Source organism: Aplidium turbinatum, chromosome 5, assembly GCF_918807975.1.
Source record: "Aplidium turbinatum chromosome 5, kaAplTurb1.1, whole genome shotgun sequence".
Taxonomy (NCBI): domain Eukaryota; kingdom Metazoa; phylum Chordata; class Ascidiacea; order Aplousobranchia; family Polyclinidae; genus Aplidium; species Aplidium turbinatum.
The window spans coordinates 5,757,221-5,771,190 of NC_137476.1; the positions used below are offsets into that span (position 1 = coordinate 5,757,221).

Below are 13,970 nucleotides of genomic sequence, written 5' to 3' on the forward strand. Positions count from 1 at the left end.
AATATTAGGCTAATTTGTTTTGGAAATATAGTATTTGATTAAGTAATTCGTTCTTAATACATATTTCTAATTTCTTTGTATAGAGTAACAAAATGAGTAGCCTACACATGTATAGATTATGTCATCACAAATGCATTATGCTCAAGCCGCCAACAAATGTGTAGAAAATTTGTATGTCGACCGGCGTTCATAGTTGCAATAGCTCTAGCTGTGATTGTGGCCACAATGCACGTGACCATGTGAAGAACAGCAAACTATTCTTTTAGTGAAATTAATGGTTCTTTTAGATTCTGTGTAGTCTCTTACACAATTCATACCAATCGTTTGACAGGATAGCACCAAACAAAGAAACGAAAAGTTTGAAAAACAAAAAAACTAGATTCTTCTGATTTCAAATCCAGGATTTTAACTGGAAAAATTTAACGTAAAAGTGGGGTTTAGTACCACGGGCTTGCTGCAATAAAATGCTCGCATCTTTGAAAAACAGGACAGAGTTTCTAAATTCTTGACTAGGCCACAAGATAAAAATCATTCACTCAGCAGCACATCAGAAGTAAGCTGTGTTGTATTAATTTTCAAAACTAGTAAAATTCAAAGTGTTAATGTCACTGGCATTCCATGTAAGAAAAGTTATTAATTAATTCCCTAGATCGATTACCAAGCTCCAACAATGTTTAAGAAATTTCTTCACTACTCATGACAAGGCACTAATTGTGAAGCTCATAATGAAATATTCAAAAATGAAATAATAAACATTCAAGCCAGGCTTATGAGCAAAAGCTAAAATTTAAGAAAATTAACATTTAGCAAACAATTTTATGAAATATTCTTACCTTGTGTTTCTTAACTAATGGTAATAGGGCGTGTTTGTTATCAAGTCTACTGCCATATACAGCTATAGGTTACTAGGCTACTCATTTCAGTTGTCAAGTTGATAACCATAACCAGTTGTCAACCATATTATTTTTTGTATAGGTATTCCATTGGAAAAATACAAATGAGTTGTTATATCAAATATAGTTATTACTATTTGAAGCCTTTACAAATTGTTTCACCTAACGGATCATCAGAAGGTCTGAAAAAAACATGTAAACAGTAAAGAATCGATAATTATGAAAAGATATTAAATATTACAACTGTAATTTAATCTGCCAATAAAAATCTCTAAACCTGTACTTCCTGATAAGATATTAAAACTGTAATTTAATTTGCAAAAAAAACCTCTAAACCTGAATTCCTGAAAAAATTCCTGAAAAGATCTTTTCAGGAATTCAGGTTTAGAGGTTTTTTTTGCAGATTAAATTACAGTTTTAATATCTTATCAGGAAGTACAGGTTTAGAGTTTTTTTTGGCAGATTAAATTACAGTTGTAATATTTAATATCTTTTCATAATTATCGATTCTTTACTGTTTACATGTTTTTTTCAGACCTTCTGATGATCCGTTAGGTGAAACAATTTGTAAAGGCTTCAAATAGTAATAACTATATTTGATTTAATTCGCTCTGCTTTGCCTTTTTGCTTGGCATTGAGCACTTTTTGTAGTATTAATAGTTTTCATTGTTTTAATGAGTTGTTATATAATAAGTATAATAAGTAATAAGTATAATAAGATACAATAAGTGATAGTTGATATACTGTAGCTTCTTTATGTCTATGTACCTGATTGGGCCATTAAGTTCATCAGCAAATCTCATTGAAACGATGTAACTGTTGCTTGATGAGTTGCCCAGAGATATTGACGGTATTGATGAGGGGCCTGAACAAAACACATGACAACAACTTATTCATATACTGTATGGCAGAGAACATGGAGAATGTCAAGAAATTATAAATAATTCTTTCAATATCATTAAATCCTCACTTGAAATTGGTGCAATACATTCTCCAACCGCTTTGGCCGCTATTCCATTCCCGGAACATGATTGGCCAAAAACGTTAATCACGTGACGACGATTTGGCAAAGCGAGGAATGAAGACAATCGGTTTTGTGACGGCTCATTCAGCTGGAAGTTTTCTTGTTTCAATAAGTTGACAACCGATTGATAATGGCCAACGGTTGAAATATTGGGGTATTTCACTACACTGACCTGTTAATAAACACATTTTTTTGTGAATAAGTTTTATCCCTGCATGTACGTGTAAAGTTGGTCACAGAAACACCAGGTGAGAAGTTGTCTTAAAATTTAGAATTTTTTTGTACAGTCAAAGCTGGGAGCATTGAGCATCCGACTTTGCTATAAATAAATCAGTCCTGTTACTCAACGCAACAAACAGTTTACCAGCCTCATTTTTGTAATCACAAATCAATTTCGATTAAAAAGTTATAGCATCATCAGTATGATCATGTCAAGTGCATGTCATGTCATGTCAAGTGCATCCTCAGTATGATCATACTTCTTCTTCTTCTTCTTCTTCTTCGTTTGAACCTTGTTCTTCGTCACTTCAAGGGTCGAGGGGCTCTGCCTTTTACCACCCTTGGGCAGTGGCGGCGACGCGGTCTAGATGTTTGGGCAGGTGTCAAGCAGCCATTGAATTGATTCGTCATCCAATTCACGCAGACCACGCACACCATTTGGCGCATGGTAGATGGCGCAGTTACAGATGGTGTGGTCTACGGTTTGTTCCTCCATGCCACACTCACAGATCGCGGATGGAGCCATCCCCCATTTGTGCATGTTGAAGCGAAATAGTCTGACGCCAGTACGCAGGCGGTTGAGCCGCACCCAGGCCTTCCTTGGCAAATGCATTCCGGTTGGATGGTGGCTGGTGTCGGAGATGAAACTTTGGAGTCTTGAGGAGTTCTTCTTCCACTCCGAGCTCCATTGGTGGTCCGCCCACGTAGCCGCACTGATGGATTGGTCTTCAGCACTTTTCATCAGGAGTTGTGCGGCACGTACAAATGGGTGTCTCGATTTCAGTCGCAGAGGTTTCTCGTTCACAGACTCGTAGAGACTTGAGTAGAGCAAGTGGTTGGGGTTCGTAGCGCGACGAGAGAGAGACAGGATGGCTTCTTCGCGACGAAGCTCAGCTGGTTGGATGCCTGCAAAGACAGGGAGATTTTCCGATGGTGTAGGTCGCAGGCATCCTGTCACGATACGCAAGGCGTTGTTTATGGCAGTGTCGATTTGATGGCAGTGGGCACTGCGGCTCCAGACAGGTGCACAGTATTCTGCTGGAGCGTGAACTAGCGCGATGGTGGCAATGCGCAGGGTATCAACTCCGGCTCCCCAGCCAGAGCCGGCCAGACGCCTTAGCAAAGCTGTGCGTGTTGAGATCTTTTTGCGTAGTGACTCCAAATGTTGACGGTAAGTGAGCGACCTGTCCAGGACTACCCCTAGATATTTAGGGTTTGGGCAGAAGGGCAGGGTTTTTCCATTGGTGCTGATCTTGAGCTCGCGCTTTGCTTCCCGGTTGTTTAAGTGGAAGGCTGTCGTCACTGTTTTGGTTTCGCTGAGCTTCAGTCTCCATCTCTGGAGGTATGCCGAAAGTGTCGACATGTCCTGGTTTAGAGTCCCTTCTAATGTTTGCCATTGATTCGACAAGTGTAGAATGGCCAGATCATCGGCATAGGCGTACTTTGCGGATACCGTGATTGTTAAGTCGTGGGTGTAGATGTTAAACAGAAGGGGGGCCAGGACAGATCCCTGAGGGACGCCATTCTTAAGGCGTCGTAACCTGCTTGGTTTACCACTTCCGGTGGTGAGAGTAAAGCTTCTGTTGTAAACGATCTCCATGATCATGCGGACCATGTGCCTGTCCGGGAGCAGGCGGAGCAGTTTGCAGGTGAGGCCTTGGTGCCATACGGTGTCGTATGCAGCTGTGAGGTCAAGAAACACAGCACCAGCCTTCTTCTTTGCCTCAAAGCAGTCTTCGATGTCTTGAGTCAAGAGAGTGACTTGGTCCACAGTAGATCTTCCACGTCGAAAACCAGCTTGCTCCAGGGGCAAGAGTGGGTCTATAATTGGTTCGACTCGAGTGTAGATAAGACGTTCGAAGATTTTAAAAGGGATGCAGAGAAGAGATATAGGTCGATAGCTCTTTGGATCCTCTTGTGGCTTATGAGGCTTAGGGATCGCGACTACTTTGGCTCGTCTCCAAATTTTGGGGATCTTGAGTTGGCATAAGCAGGAAGACAGGAATTTTCGCAGCCAAGACTTCATGGCGGTGCCAGCATGGAGTACAAGTTCGGGGCAGATGTTATCGGGACCAGGGGCCTTACGGGTCTTAGTAGATTGTAGGGCAGCGGTGAACTCATCTGACGTAAACTCATCAGAGATGCTTTCCTCGTCTGGTGTTGGGATTTTCCAGAGATCAGACGTTTCCCTCTTTACAAGTTTGGAGAACTTGCGATCGCCTATTTTGTAGGTCCCATTTTTCACCAGTTCTGATGATATGTTATTGGCAGTAACGGGGCATTGGCGGGAAGGGTGTGCTGAACGACCCGTAAGGTTGTTGACAGTACTCCATGCTATCCGGCTAGAGTGTGTAAAGTCGATAGTGTTGACGGTGTTTTTCCATCGCTCTAGCCTCCGTGAGTCTAGCCGATCGAGCAGTTTTGTTGCGGCTGAGGTAGAGGCAGCACCTGGTGAGGCACGAACGTAAGAGCGGTATAAATTTTCGCACTCTGAATCCCAGCACGGCGTGTAGTTCTTTCGGCGGCCGCGAGGGATAGCTTGTTTAGCTGCGGATTTGATAGCACGGCAGAAGTCTTGGTAGGCCTCATCCACGTTGGCGGTAGAAGGTGATGGTAGTTCCGCCACATTTTGATTGGTTATGAGGCTGTAGCGATTCCAGTTGGCCTTTCTAAAGTTCCATCGCTTCACTGGGGCACTTGGGATGGGAGAGACAAGCTTAGGGGCAGTGATGAGCGAAGGTCGGTGTTGGGAACGTGGGAACTTCTCTAGTACACGTCTGTCAGGAAGAGAGCTGTCTGTGTCCATGCTTGCAAAGGCCAGGTCAGGGTTGTTGCCCGTTCCCCAGCGTCCGGACCAGAAGCTGGCTGGATCTTTTGGGTTGTAAAGGAGGGCGAGGTTGTTGTTCGCAGCCCAAGTAGCCAGGCATTCTCCGTCGCTGTTGATGTACTTGTAACCCCAGTCGGTGTGCTGGCAGTTAAAGTCACCAGCATAGATACTGGGTGAGGGGAATGCTGGTATAGATGATGGGTTCAGGCGTGAGGATGGTGGCTTGTATACATTGATGATGTTGTAATTTTCAATGCTCACACAAACCCATTCTATTTCTTCATTGACGGAGGAGTTTGCAAGCGTCCAGTTCAAGCTCTCATGGACGAACGTGGCGAGGCCATGTTTCCTGCTTTGGGTTGACCCAGCTAGTGAATAGTGTGGAATTACTAGCTTGTCTGCAGAAGTGCAGTGGGTCTCCTGGAGGAGGATGACAAGAGCTCGGTTCTTATGAGCGAGCTGCTCGATCACATCAATCTTGCTGGATGTGATGCCCTCAGCGTTCAGCTGTAAGATGGTGGGACGACGGTACTTGTCGACAGTGGGACTGCCGCGCTCTGAAAAGAGCGGTTCTCGTGGGGTCTTGTGCTGAGCGCTCCGGGTCGAGGTTCGGTTTTGACAGTCTTCGTTTCGCATATTTATAATGCTACTTACAGGGGGGACCGCGTGAAGGTGACTGTTCTTCCCCATCATACTGAGGATGCTATATTAGCGAAATCAATTTGTGATCACAAAAATGAGGCGTTGTTGCGTTGAGTAACAAGACTGATTTAATGATAAGAGTCAGTCAAACCGCCTCAAGTGGACAATTTGCTGGGTTGGTTCATAAATACAGAAAAGTTTTATTAGTCAATTGCTATGAATAAGACAATCTATGATTTACACATAATTATACAGTATAAAGCTTTGGTAGAGAGTTTTCTTTGTTGAACCATAAACAGAGAAAACAAAGTAACTTTAAAGGATGTAACATAACGTATTACACAAAAAAATACATATAACACAATCAAAAATAAACTATAACGTTTTCGACACGTACGTGCGTCCTCATCAGGAATTACTTAAATCTGCAATATACATAAAATGACAATTATAACATAAATTTGACTATGCACAATAACTGTAATGACACTCCGAAGTGAAAAGCACAAGCTAAACAAGTAATTCAAGAATGATTACGAATAAATAATACGGTGGGAAACAGGTCACATAAAGAGCAAAATACAAGGATGTGACAATTAGAACATGCAACGAAGGAAAGACGAGCCATGGGCAAATAATTGCCTGTTTCGCAACTTCAGAATCGGAGGTTTGCAATTAATATTCTTTTGATTTGATGATTTTCCACTGCTACAATGACAAAGAAGCCACCTTGTCTCTTTTTCGCCGCGCTATGAGCCTCAACTACTTGCTCCACCCAAGGCTCTATGAGATTACCCATGAACAACTTCGGCGATTAAAATCGATACACCTAGTTGTACAGGCCACACAACTGTTGATGAAAGCCGCTAAATGCCAAACCATCAGTGCGGCTACTTGGGCGGATCACCAATGGAGCCTGGAGTGACAGAAGAACTCCAGAAGGCTTCAACGCTTCATCTCTGACAACGGCCTCTCACCAACCGGAATACTTTTGTCAAGAAAGACCGAGGCGCGGCTCAACCTCTTGCGCCAGACTATTCCGTTCCAACATGCACAAATTGGATATGGATCTATCTGCAACCTGCGTGCGGCAGGGAGGAACATACCGCAGACCACACCATCTGCAACTGCGCCATCCATCGTACGCTAAATGGTGTGCGTGACCAGTGCGAACTGAATGACGAATAAATTTTGTGGCTGTCCAAAACTTGCCCAAACATCTAGACCAGCGATTCTTAAGTGGTGTCCACGAAATTTTCCGAATTTGCCGCATGATTGATAAATTACGATATTTAAAAATTGGTTGTGCTTTATTTGTGTATTGCAGTGATTTTTAAACTCTGTGTTGCGACGTCCGGGTGTGTCATTTCAAAGGTCATTGTAGGCTTCGTTTCCTAACCTAACTAAAAAACAATTTGATATAAACAGAAGAGTTAAAAACCTTTTGTAAGGCTTTATGTTTATGTTTTATGTTCAGCCTAATTCTTTTCAGACAGCAGACTGTTGATCAATGCTTAACTTAAATTTGCAAACGTTAGTCAGCAGTCTATTATCGGGACTCAAACTTTTGCCATGAGTGTGATTACTACGAAATGTTGATTACATTTAAAAAAAAAAGGGAGAAATTCTTCGCAGTAGTTCGTCAATGTCATCAATCGTAATAAGTAGGTCGCTAATTCAGCAAAATTTTCTAAGTGTGTCGCTTCGAAACTTATGAGACGTTTGTTTCCCTTGGGATACGCGATATATTAAAATTTTAGAGTCCAAGTAGGCTGGTAGGCTATATTTGAATAAGAACATTCTAATGGTCCCCCTTTTAGAGTAAAACAGGGTGTAGAGAATAGTAACTATATTTGATGTGATTAAAATTTTAGAGATTTTTTTGAGGTCTATGAGAGCAACGTAAGGGTCTGCCAAGACACAAATATTGAGAACTATCGACCTGAACCGAGTCGACGCTACTAGCAAAGGTTCACATAAAAAAAGAAGATGTAAGAAAAAATTCTGTTTGAGTTGTAAGGTTACAAACGAATCTATTTTTTGTAACATTTTCTGAAATGTACATACGATACTTAAAATGTTTTTCAAAGCAAAATAAAGAACAAATGAAAACATTTATATCACTGAAGATGAAGACAGTTTAGTTTTCAAAACGTGTGCTAAACTTATTAGGCTATCTACATTTTGGGATTTATTTTTTTATTTTAATAACTCTAAAACTGTTTTAGGAAATAACTACGGTAACTTTATATTGCTAACCACTTACAACAAAGTTTTGTATAGTGTATTCCTTGTCATGCGGCCATGTCCACATCACTCTGCAGGTATTTTTATTGATTTGTTGCAAAGTTGCATAACCTACTGGTCCAGGTGTGACGTAGCCGGTCAATGCCGAAGTATTTGAAGATATTGCGTTTGAGCAAAATGTGTGAGTAACACCTACCTGAAAACGTACGTAGCTAACTAATTTATCCCGCACACCGGTATAGCATTCACAAGCATTTCACAGATATAGTTTTCAAACTTACAATGATTGAAAGCCAACAAGTTATCGAATAAAATCATCAAAATACCTTTCCTAGAGTAGGCTACACTAACATTTTAAAAATAAAAATAATCAAGAAAAATACAAACGTTTTTCTGCCAACAATCAATCGTCAATTTACAGTACGGTAGCCTATTCGATAAATTTTAATAGAGAGGAACAAAAAAATTGTGGTGTAGATACCTTGATATCGTATTTTTCACGAGATTTCAATCCATAAAATGAATGTGAATATGTTTCCTTTCTATGTTGCTCGTCATGTAGATTGAAATACACCACTTCAGTTGTGGCTTTTCCAGTGAGAGTGAGAGTGTGGTTCACTTCTTCCATGTATGGAGATGGGCGCCATGTAACGTGTAGCTCACTTTTGCTACCACTACCGCAAGGAGGAGACAAAATTTCCACGAAAACAGGGTATTCTCTTCTTGGTAAGCAAAAAGAAGGAAAGACAAGGCAACAAAAATCAACCATTTTTTTTTTTCTGAAATGAAAATTTTATTTGTAGAGCAGCACAGTGGCGTACGCAAGGGGGAGAGGGGGTTACCCACTTACCCTACCCCCATTGAGCTTTTTATTTGAATGTTTATATTGTTTTATTGCTTATTGTAGTTTTTATTTATACGCGTCATCCTCTATTTTTCTTCACCATCGACGCAACGTACTTCTAGTTTTTATGTAAATCAAAACACATATTTGTGCCATGATACAGCAGTTATAGGATAGCCAAGAAATTATCTGAGGCGAAACTAAAAAGTGAAAAATTGAGCAGCTGGTATCGAAATTTTTCGCTTGCTTTTGGTGTTCATAAGCTTTGTAGGACTGTTTGAAAATAACTAAGCTATTGTGGACCTACTGCTTTAATGACTGGTCTTTTTTGCTGGTGGCTAGCCTACTTTGTAGTAGGCAACAGTTTTTACGGTTTGATGGAAAAGCTCTTAGCATGACAACCACAGTGTTACATTGAAACGTTTTTAAAACAAAATTTTGTTTCAGTTTGACGGACAATTCTTTCATCTTTTTTGATTTCGAGATTATAGCACTTTGACTTCGTTTTGCGCTTTAAAGACATGAGAAGTGCTAATGCATGAGAATCTTAGCCTACCAGGTGGAAAGAGTAAACAAATATAATGCATGTGATAGTGTAAAAATTATTTATTTTAAGATATATATACAGACTGCTATCACGTGGGGGTGTTTCAAACAAGATACAGGATATTTTAAAATTTGCTTCTTTTAACAAATAAATAGGCCTACTGTTAATAATTAATCACAGGGTTTGTAGAGATTTTTATCATCTTTGACGCACAGAAAGCTAATTTTCTCTGTCAGAAAGTAAAAACAAAGCACTGCAGTATTTAAAATGTCTTTTTACTACACAATGCAATCTTAACGTAACTGAAATGAAAGACATCTTCGTGCTCTACAAGGAAAGTCTGGCCAATTTCTGATGGACAGTGGATTGAATAGATCAATGATTTACATTGTATTTCCAACTCAACCAATTGTTAACAAAAACTTATAGTACCGTAATGTTAGTGAAGCTTGCTTGACCGTCTTGTAGACCTCCTTTTCACCTCAATAATGCTAGCCTAAGCAGTGCCGGATTTAGCTGATGGGGGGCTCGGGGCACTTTTAGATCGGGGGGAACCGTGCTAACACTTTTTTGCGCCAGGGCGCGAAGACCCACCTCTACGTCTGCAGTAGCATTAATCCAGCGCTGCACTGCACAGCATTTTGCAGAAACTTCAAAGGCTGAAAGAAAAAATAGTAGGCCAATAACTAGGGCAACCAAAAGTCAATCAAGTCAAAATTTTTCTGCCTTGTTCAAAGTTTATAAAACGTCCATAAACTAAATTTCAGGCTGACACAAAGAGAGGTTTCAAAGTTATTAAGTAAAAAAAAAAGTCAAATTTCATGGTTAGGTCAAAATTTTCTTTTAACGTAGTTTTTTTTTTCTCTATTGATATTTTATTAAAACTACACAGATACTGATTTTTTGTTGCAATTTCTGTTGCTATTCTGACGTAATCATCCATTTGTTGCAATTTCTGAAGTAATAATCTTGTTTCGCCCACTACTGACGATTGAATATTAAGTAGGCTAGGCGTGGAAGCCAGGTAATGTGGTCTTTGTTCTTGGTTAGGTGAATGCTCAGGTGAATGAAGAACTCCCAAGCAACTTCTGTATCAAATAGAGAGAAGCTTCTCTATTTTAGGAAAAATATTGCCGAGAAACCGGAACTTCAAAGGCGATAATGTAAAACATTACTTGATGTTGAAGTATAATACTGCAGAATCCTCTCAGTAATATCGGGATATTTAAAGACGCTCCATATTTATCTTTTGCAGTTTTTCGAGTTACTTTCATTACCTGTTCGTTAGCTGTGGTGTCGTTGAGTCTCCCACATTTTTCTTTTATTTCATCAGAAAAAGAAAATATCCTTACCTAACGGTTGGATTTCTAATATGCTTTGTATTTCGCATTTGGGTTGCAAACGCAGAAAGTTATTGGTCAAAATTTGGTCAAAATTTGTAAATTGTAAAGTCAAAATTTCAAGTTTTTAGGTCTAAAAATTGGTTGCCCTAGCAGTGGTGCCGCCAGACATTCAACAATGGGGGGGCAAAATATTGACAGTGCAAGACAGTAGCGCAGTCAGGAATTTTGAAAGGGGGGGTGTTAACGGCCGGCGGGCGAAGCCCGATGGCGTGTTCGCCGAAGGCAACACTTAGTGGCGGGGGTTCTGAGGGGCCTCCCCCAGAAATTTCTGAAAAATTACTTTCAGTTTGGTGCATTCTGAGAGCATTTTCAACAAAAATGTGGGTATGAATATTCCTGTAAAATGGTGCTGTCCGGTGGCATAGCAAAACGATAAGATCATGTTTTCTTCGGCATTTTTCGGAAATAAACCTAAGTCTCTATGTGTTCTTGTTGCTATTTCCAGGCTGAGATATTTGAATGTTTGCTATTGGCAAAACTCGCTCTTTTAATGCAGTTTCGTTTAGAATTAGGCAAACTTTGTTTTAGAGACATAGGTTGATTGCTTTTTTTTGCAAGATTATTACAGTTTTTAAGTTAATTATTATTACAGTATTAACAGGCTTCACTGAAAGTAAAAATAATCAATTAAAACGCCAACCTCAACAAGCTAAATCTGCTGATTTTACATCGATTCAACGTTGTAGGGCGTTGAATCGATGTAAAAAATGCACAATCTTGCTCGCGGGGACGCAAATCTTCCAATTAAAGGCAGCAATAAGCAATGCAGTATCCTTAGAAACAAAAGAATGAGAAAAGAATTTTACTACAAGTGAAACGTATTTAACGTCTAATAAACGCAGGAACATGTTGACTTTAGTTGCATTATGTCGTCATACTGCAGTTTTTGCATCTTAATACGTATATAATATAATTGTTCGCTCATTTTGGGTTTTAAACTTTATCGTCATTATATTGCGCATGAAATCTTCGTGGATAGGATAAAGAAACATTAAAAATAAAAATCATTCAACACCGGTGGAGCATAATTGCAGCTTAATAGAATAAACTTTAACTAATATTAACAGGACTATAACATACCAAGCTGTTGAAAACTCGACAGAGAAAGCAAAATGTTGCATCCTTAGCTTCTGAATACTCCAGCCAGAGATAGTCATCAAACCACTGGTTACTGGTACTTACTATATTACTTTAGTAGACTTCGTTGAGTTAAATCTACATTATATCCTTGAAACATTGAATGACCCACTGCTGTATGCACTGCCACCACTCTGGAACCAAGCAAGAGCCAATCTGCTGAACAGCCGGTAACAATTGTAACGTGACAGGCAGCACGAGAAGTACGTGAATAGAATCACAAAATCGTAATAATAACAGCAGCAAGAAGAGCAAGTTTAAAATAAAAGAGAAAGCTTTTAACCCCCCTTGCAACTTGAGTTGACTTCAGGTTGGGATCCAAATATTAAAAAAATAATAACAATATGTAATAATATAAAAAAAATTAAAAAGATGATGTCCAAAACATTGGGGGGGCAGCTGCCCCGCCTGCTCCTCCTCTGCCGGCGCCACTGTGCCCTAGTAATAACACAAAATCACATTTTTTTCACGTCGGGGCCCTTCAAAAGGGGGCCCCGGGGCGCGAAATATTTTTTCCCACGAGATTTCTGTCTCATTTACATATTTTGGTAAAAGTTTGTATTAAAACCGTGTGAATGCAACATTCTCTCGCTGGCACGGTTGGTTCAGTGGTATCATCCTCCGCCTAGTAATCGTGAGAACGAGGGTTCGACGCCCGTCGCAGTCAAACTTTTTTTTTTCTTTAAATTAATTTTTGCGGTGCACAACAGCTTTTCAAAAAAGTAGGGTTAGGGAAAGCTTATATTTTATTATCATTGCAGAATTTTATTGGCAAATAGTTATTTTGCAATCTGAATCAACCAATCTCTCAAACACTTTCGGAAAATCTTACTTTTAAAGTGACTAAAATCAAGGAGACAGAAATCTCGTGGGAAAAAAAAATTCGCCCCCGGGGCACCTGCACCTTCTGCCCCCCTAAATCCGGGCCTGAGCCTACGGTAGGCTACGTTTAGTGACCTGTCATAGGCTTACTTTCGGGTCTGCTGTGGTGTGAAGTAAATGTTGGATAAAAATAAAAACTTTGAAACTTCCGTCATGAAAATTTTCTGGGTTAATAATACGCTACGGGAGCAGCGTATATATTTCCATTTAGAATTCATGACAGATTTGAATTTATGAATAATTTATTTGAATTGATGCCTTTTAGAAGTTATGACAGATTTGTATGGAAGCCTGAATAAAATGGCTATCAAGTCAAATTATACGGTAGCCTAAGCTATGCATGCAATGTTAATTATATCAACTAGTAGGCTAAATTTATAAATTTTTAATTAACTACGTTCAGGCTCGTGTTGTTATATAGAGTTACATTGAAGCATTGCATTAAAAAGAGTTTTTATTAGTAATATAGCCTAAATGAGGTAGGCAATTCAACGTCGCCTTCCGGCAGCTATTAGAGAATGACTGCACGCCTAGTAAAGCGGGGATAAAGAAAAGCCTAATTACCGATTGAATGGATCTTCTATATTCAGGGGAAATGTATGACGAAGTTCCAATAATACCAAATTATCATGTAGCAGATTGCGATTTTGGATATTGAATCCTCTTCAGTAACGGTAGCTACCGGTAGCCTACATCTTTACAACAGGCACGGTACGGTAGCCTATAGGAAAGTACAGCAGTTTAGTTCTGAAAGAAGCTAAAGTTGAAATACCGTAGCTAAAACTATTTAGGCTATAGCACTGAAGATGAAGACAGTATTGCTTTTGAAAACGTTAGTTATTGATTTTAATACTTACACTTTGAACTCTTTATTTTGTTTAGATAAGGCATCCCAAATATTTACTCATAATTCTAAAGTTGTTATACGGTTGCTAAGATACAGTGAAATTTAGTCTACAAACAGTCATAACAACAAAATTTATGCGAATCATCATCATCATCATCATTAAGTTCCTTCCTCTCGTCAAGGGTTGGAGGCAATGAGACGCCAAGTTTCTCTGTTTTGAGCTTTTTCTTTTGCAGTTTTGTAGTTAAGTCCTGACCAGTCTTCAATATCATTAGTCCAAATTCTTGGTGGTCTGCCCCTATTTCGTTTGCCGTTCATTTTTCCTTCTAGTAGTTGTGTTTGAATAGAATTATTCATAATCCCCTTCAAGATACTCGAAAGACTTATCTACGCCCGTGTCGAACCGATAATAGACCCTCAGCTCCCTCGGGAACAAGCCGGCTTTCGCCACGGAAGAT

General features: G+C 39.7%; 1 protein-coding gene across 2 annotated transcripts in view; it reads right to left on the reverse strand.

The window, feature by feature from the left end:
- The window catches only part of LOC145770460 (uncharacterized), a 36,377-nt gene extending 22,803 nt beyond the window's left edge, over window positions 1-13,574 (reverse strand). The window contains exons 1-7 of one of the 2 annotated variants that reach the window (XM_082582116.1): window positions 13,523-13,574; window positions 13,230-13,386; window positions 9,676-9,902; window positions 8,334-8,631; window positions 7,872-8,048; window positions 1,864-2,089; window positions 1,662-1,758 (exon numbers count right to left, since the gene is read on the reverse strand). In XM_082582116.1, coding sequence (XP_082438242.1) covers window positions 1,662-1,758; window positions 1,864-2,089; window positions 7,872-8,048; window positions 8,334-8,621 — 788 coding nt within the window. In that variant the 5' untranslated portion in view covers window positions 8,622-8,631; window positions 9,676-9,902; window positions 13,230-13,386; window positions 13,523-13,574. The remainder of the gene's footprint in view (window positions 1-1,661; window positions 1,759-1,863; window positions 2,090-7,871; window positions 8,049-8,333; window positions 8,632-9,675; window positions 9,903-13,229; window positions 13,387-13,522) is intronic. The other variant, XM_082582117.1, reaches the window with a different exon arrangement.
- Between the last annotated feature and the right edge of the window lie 396 nt (window positions 13,575-13,970).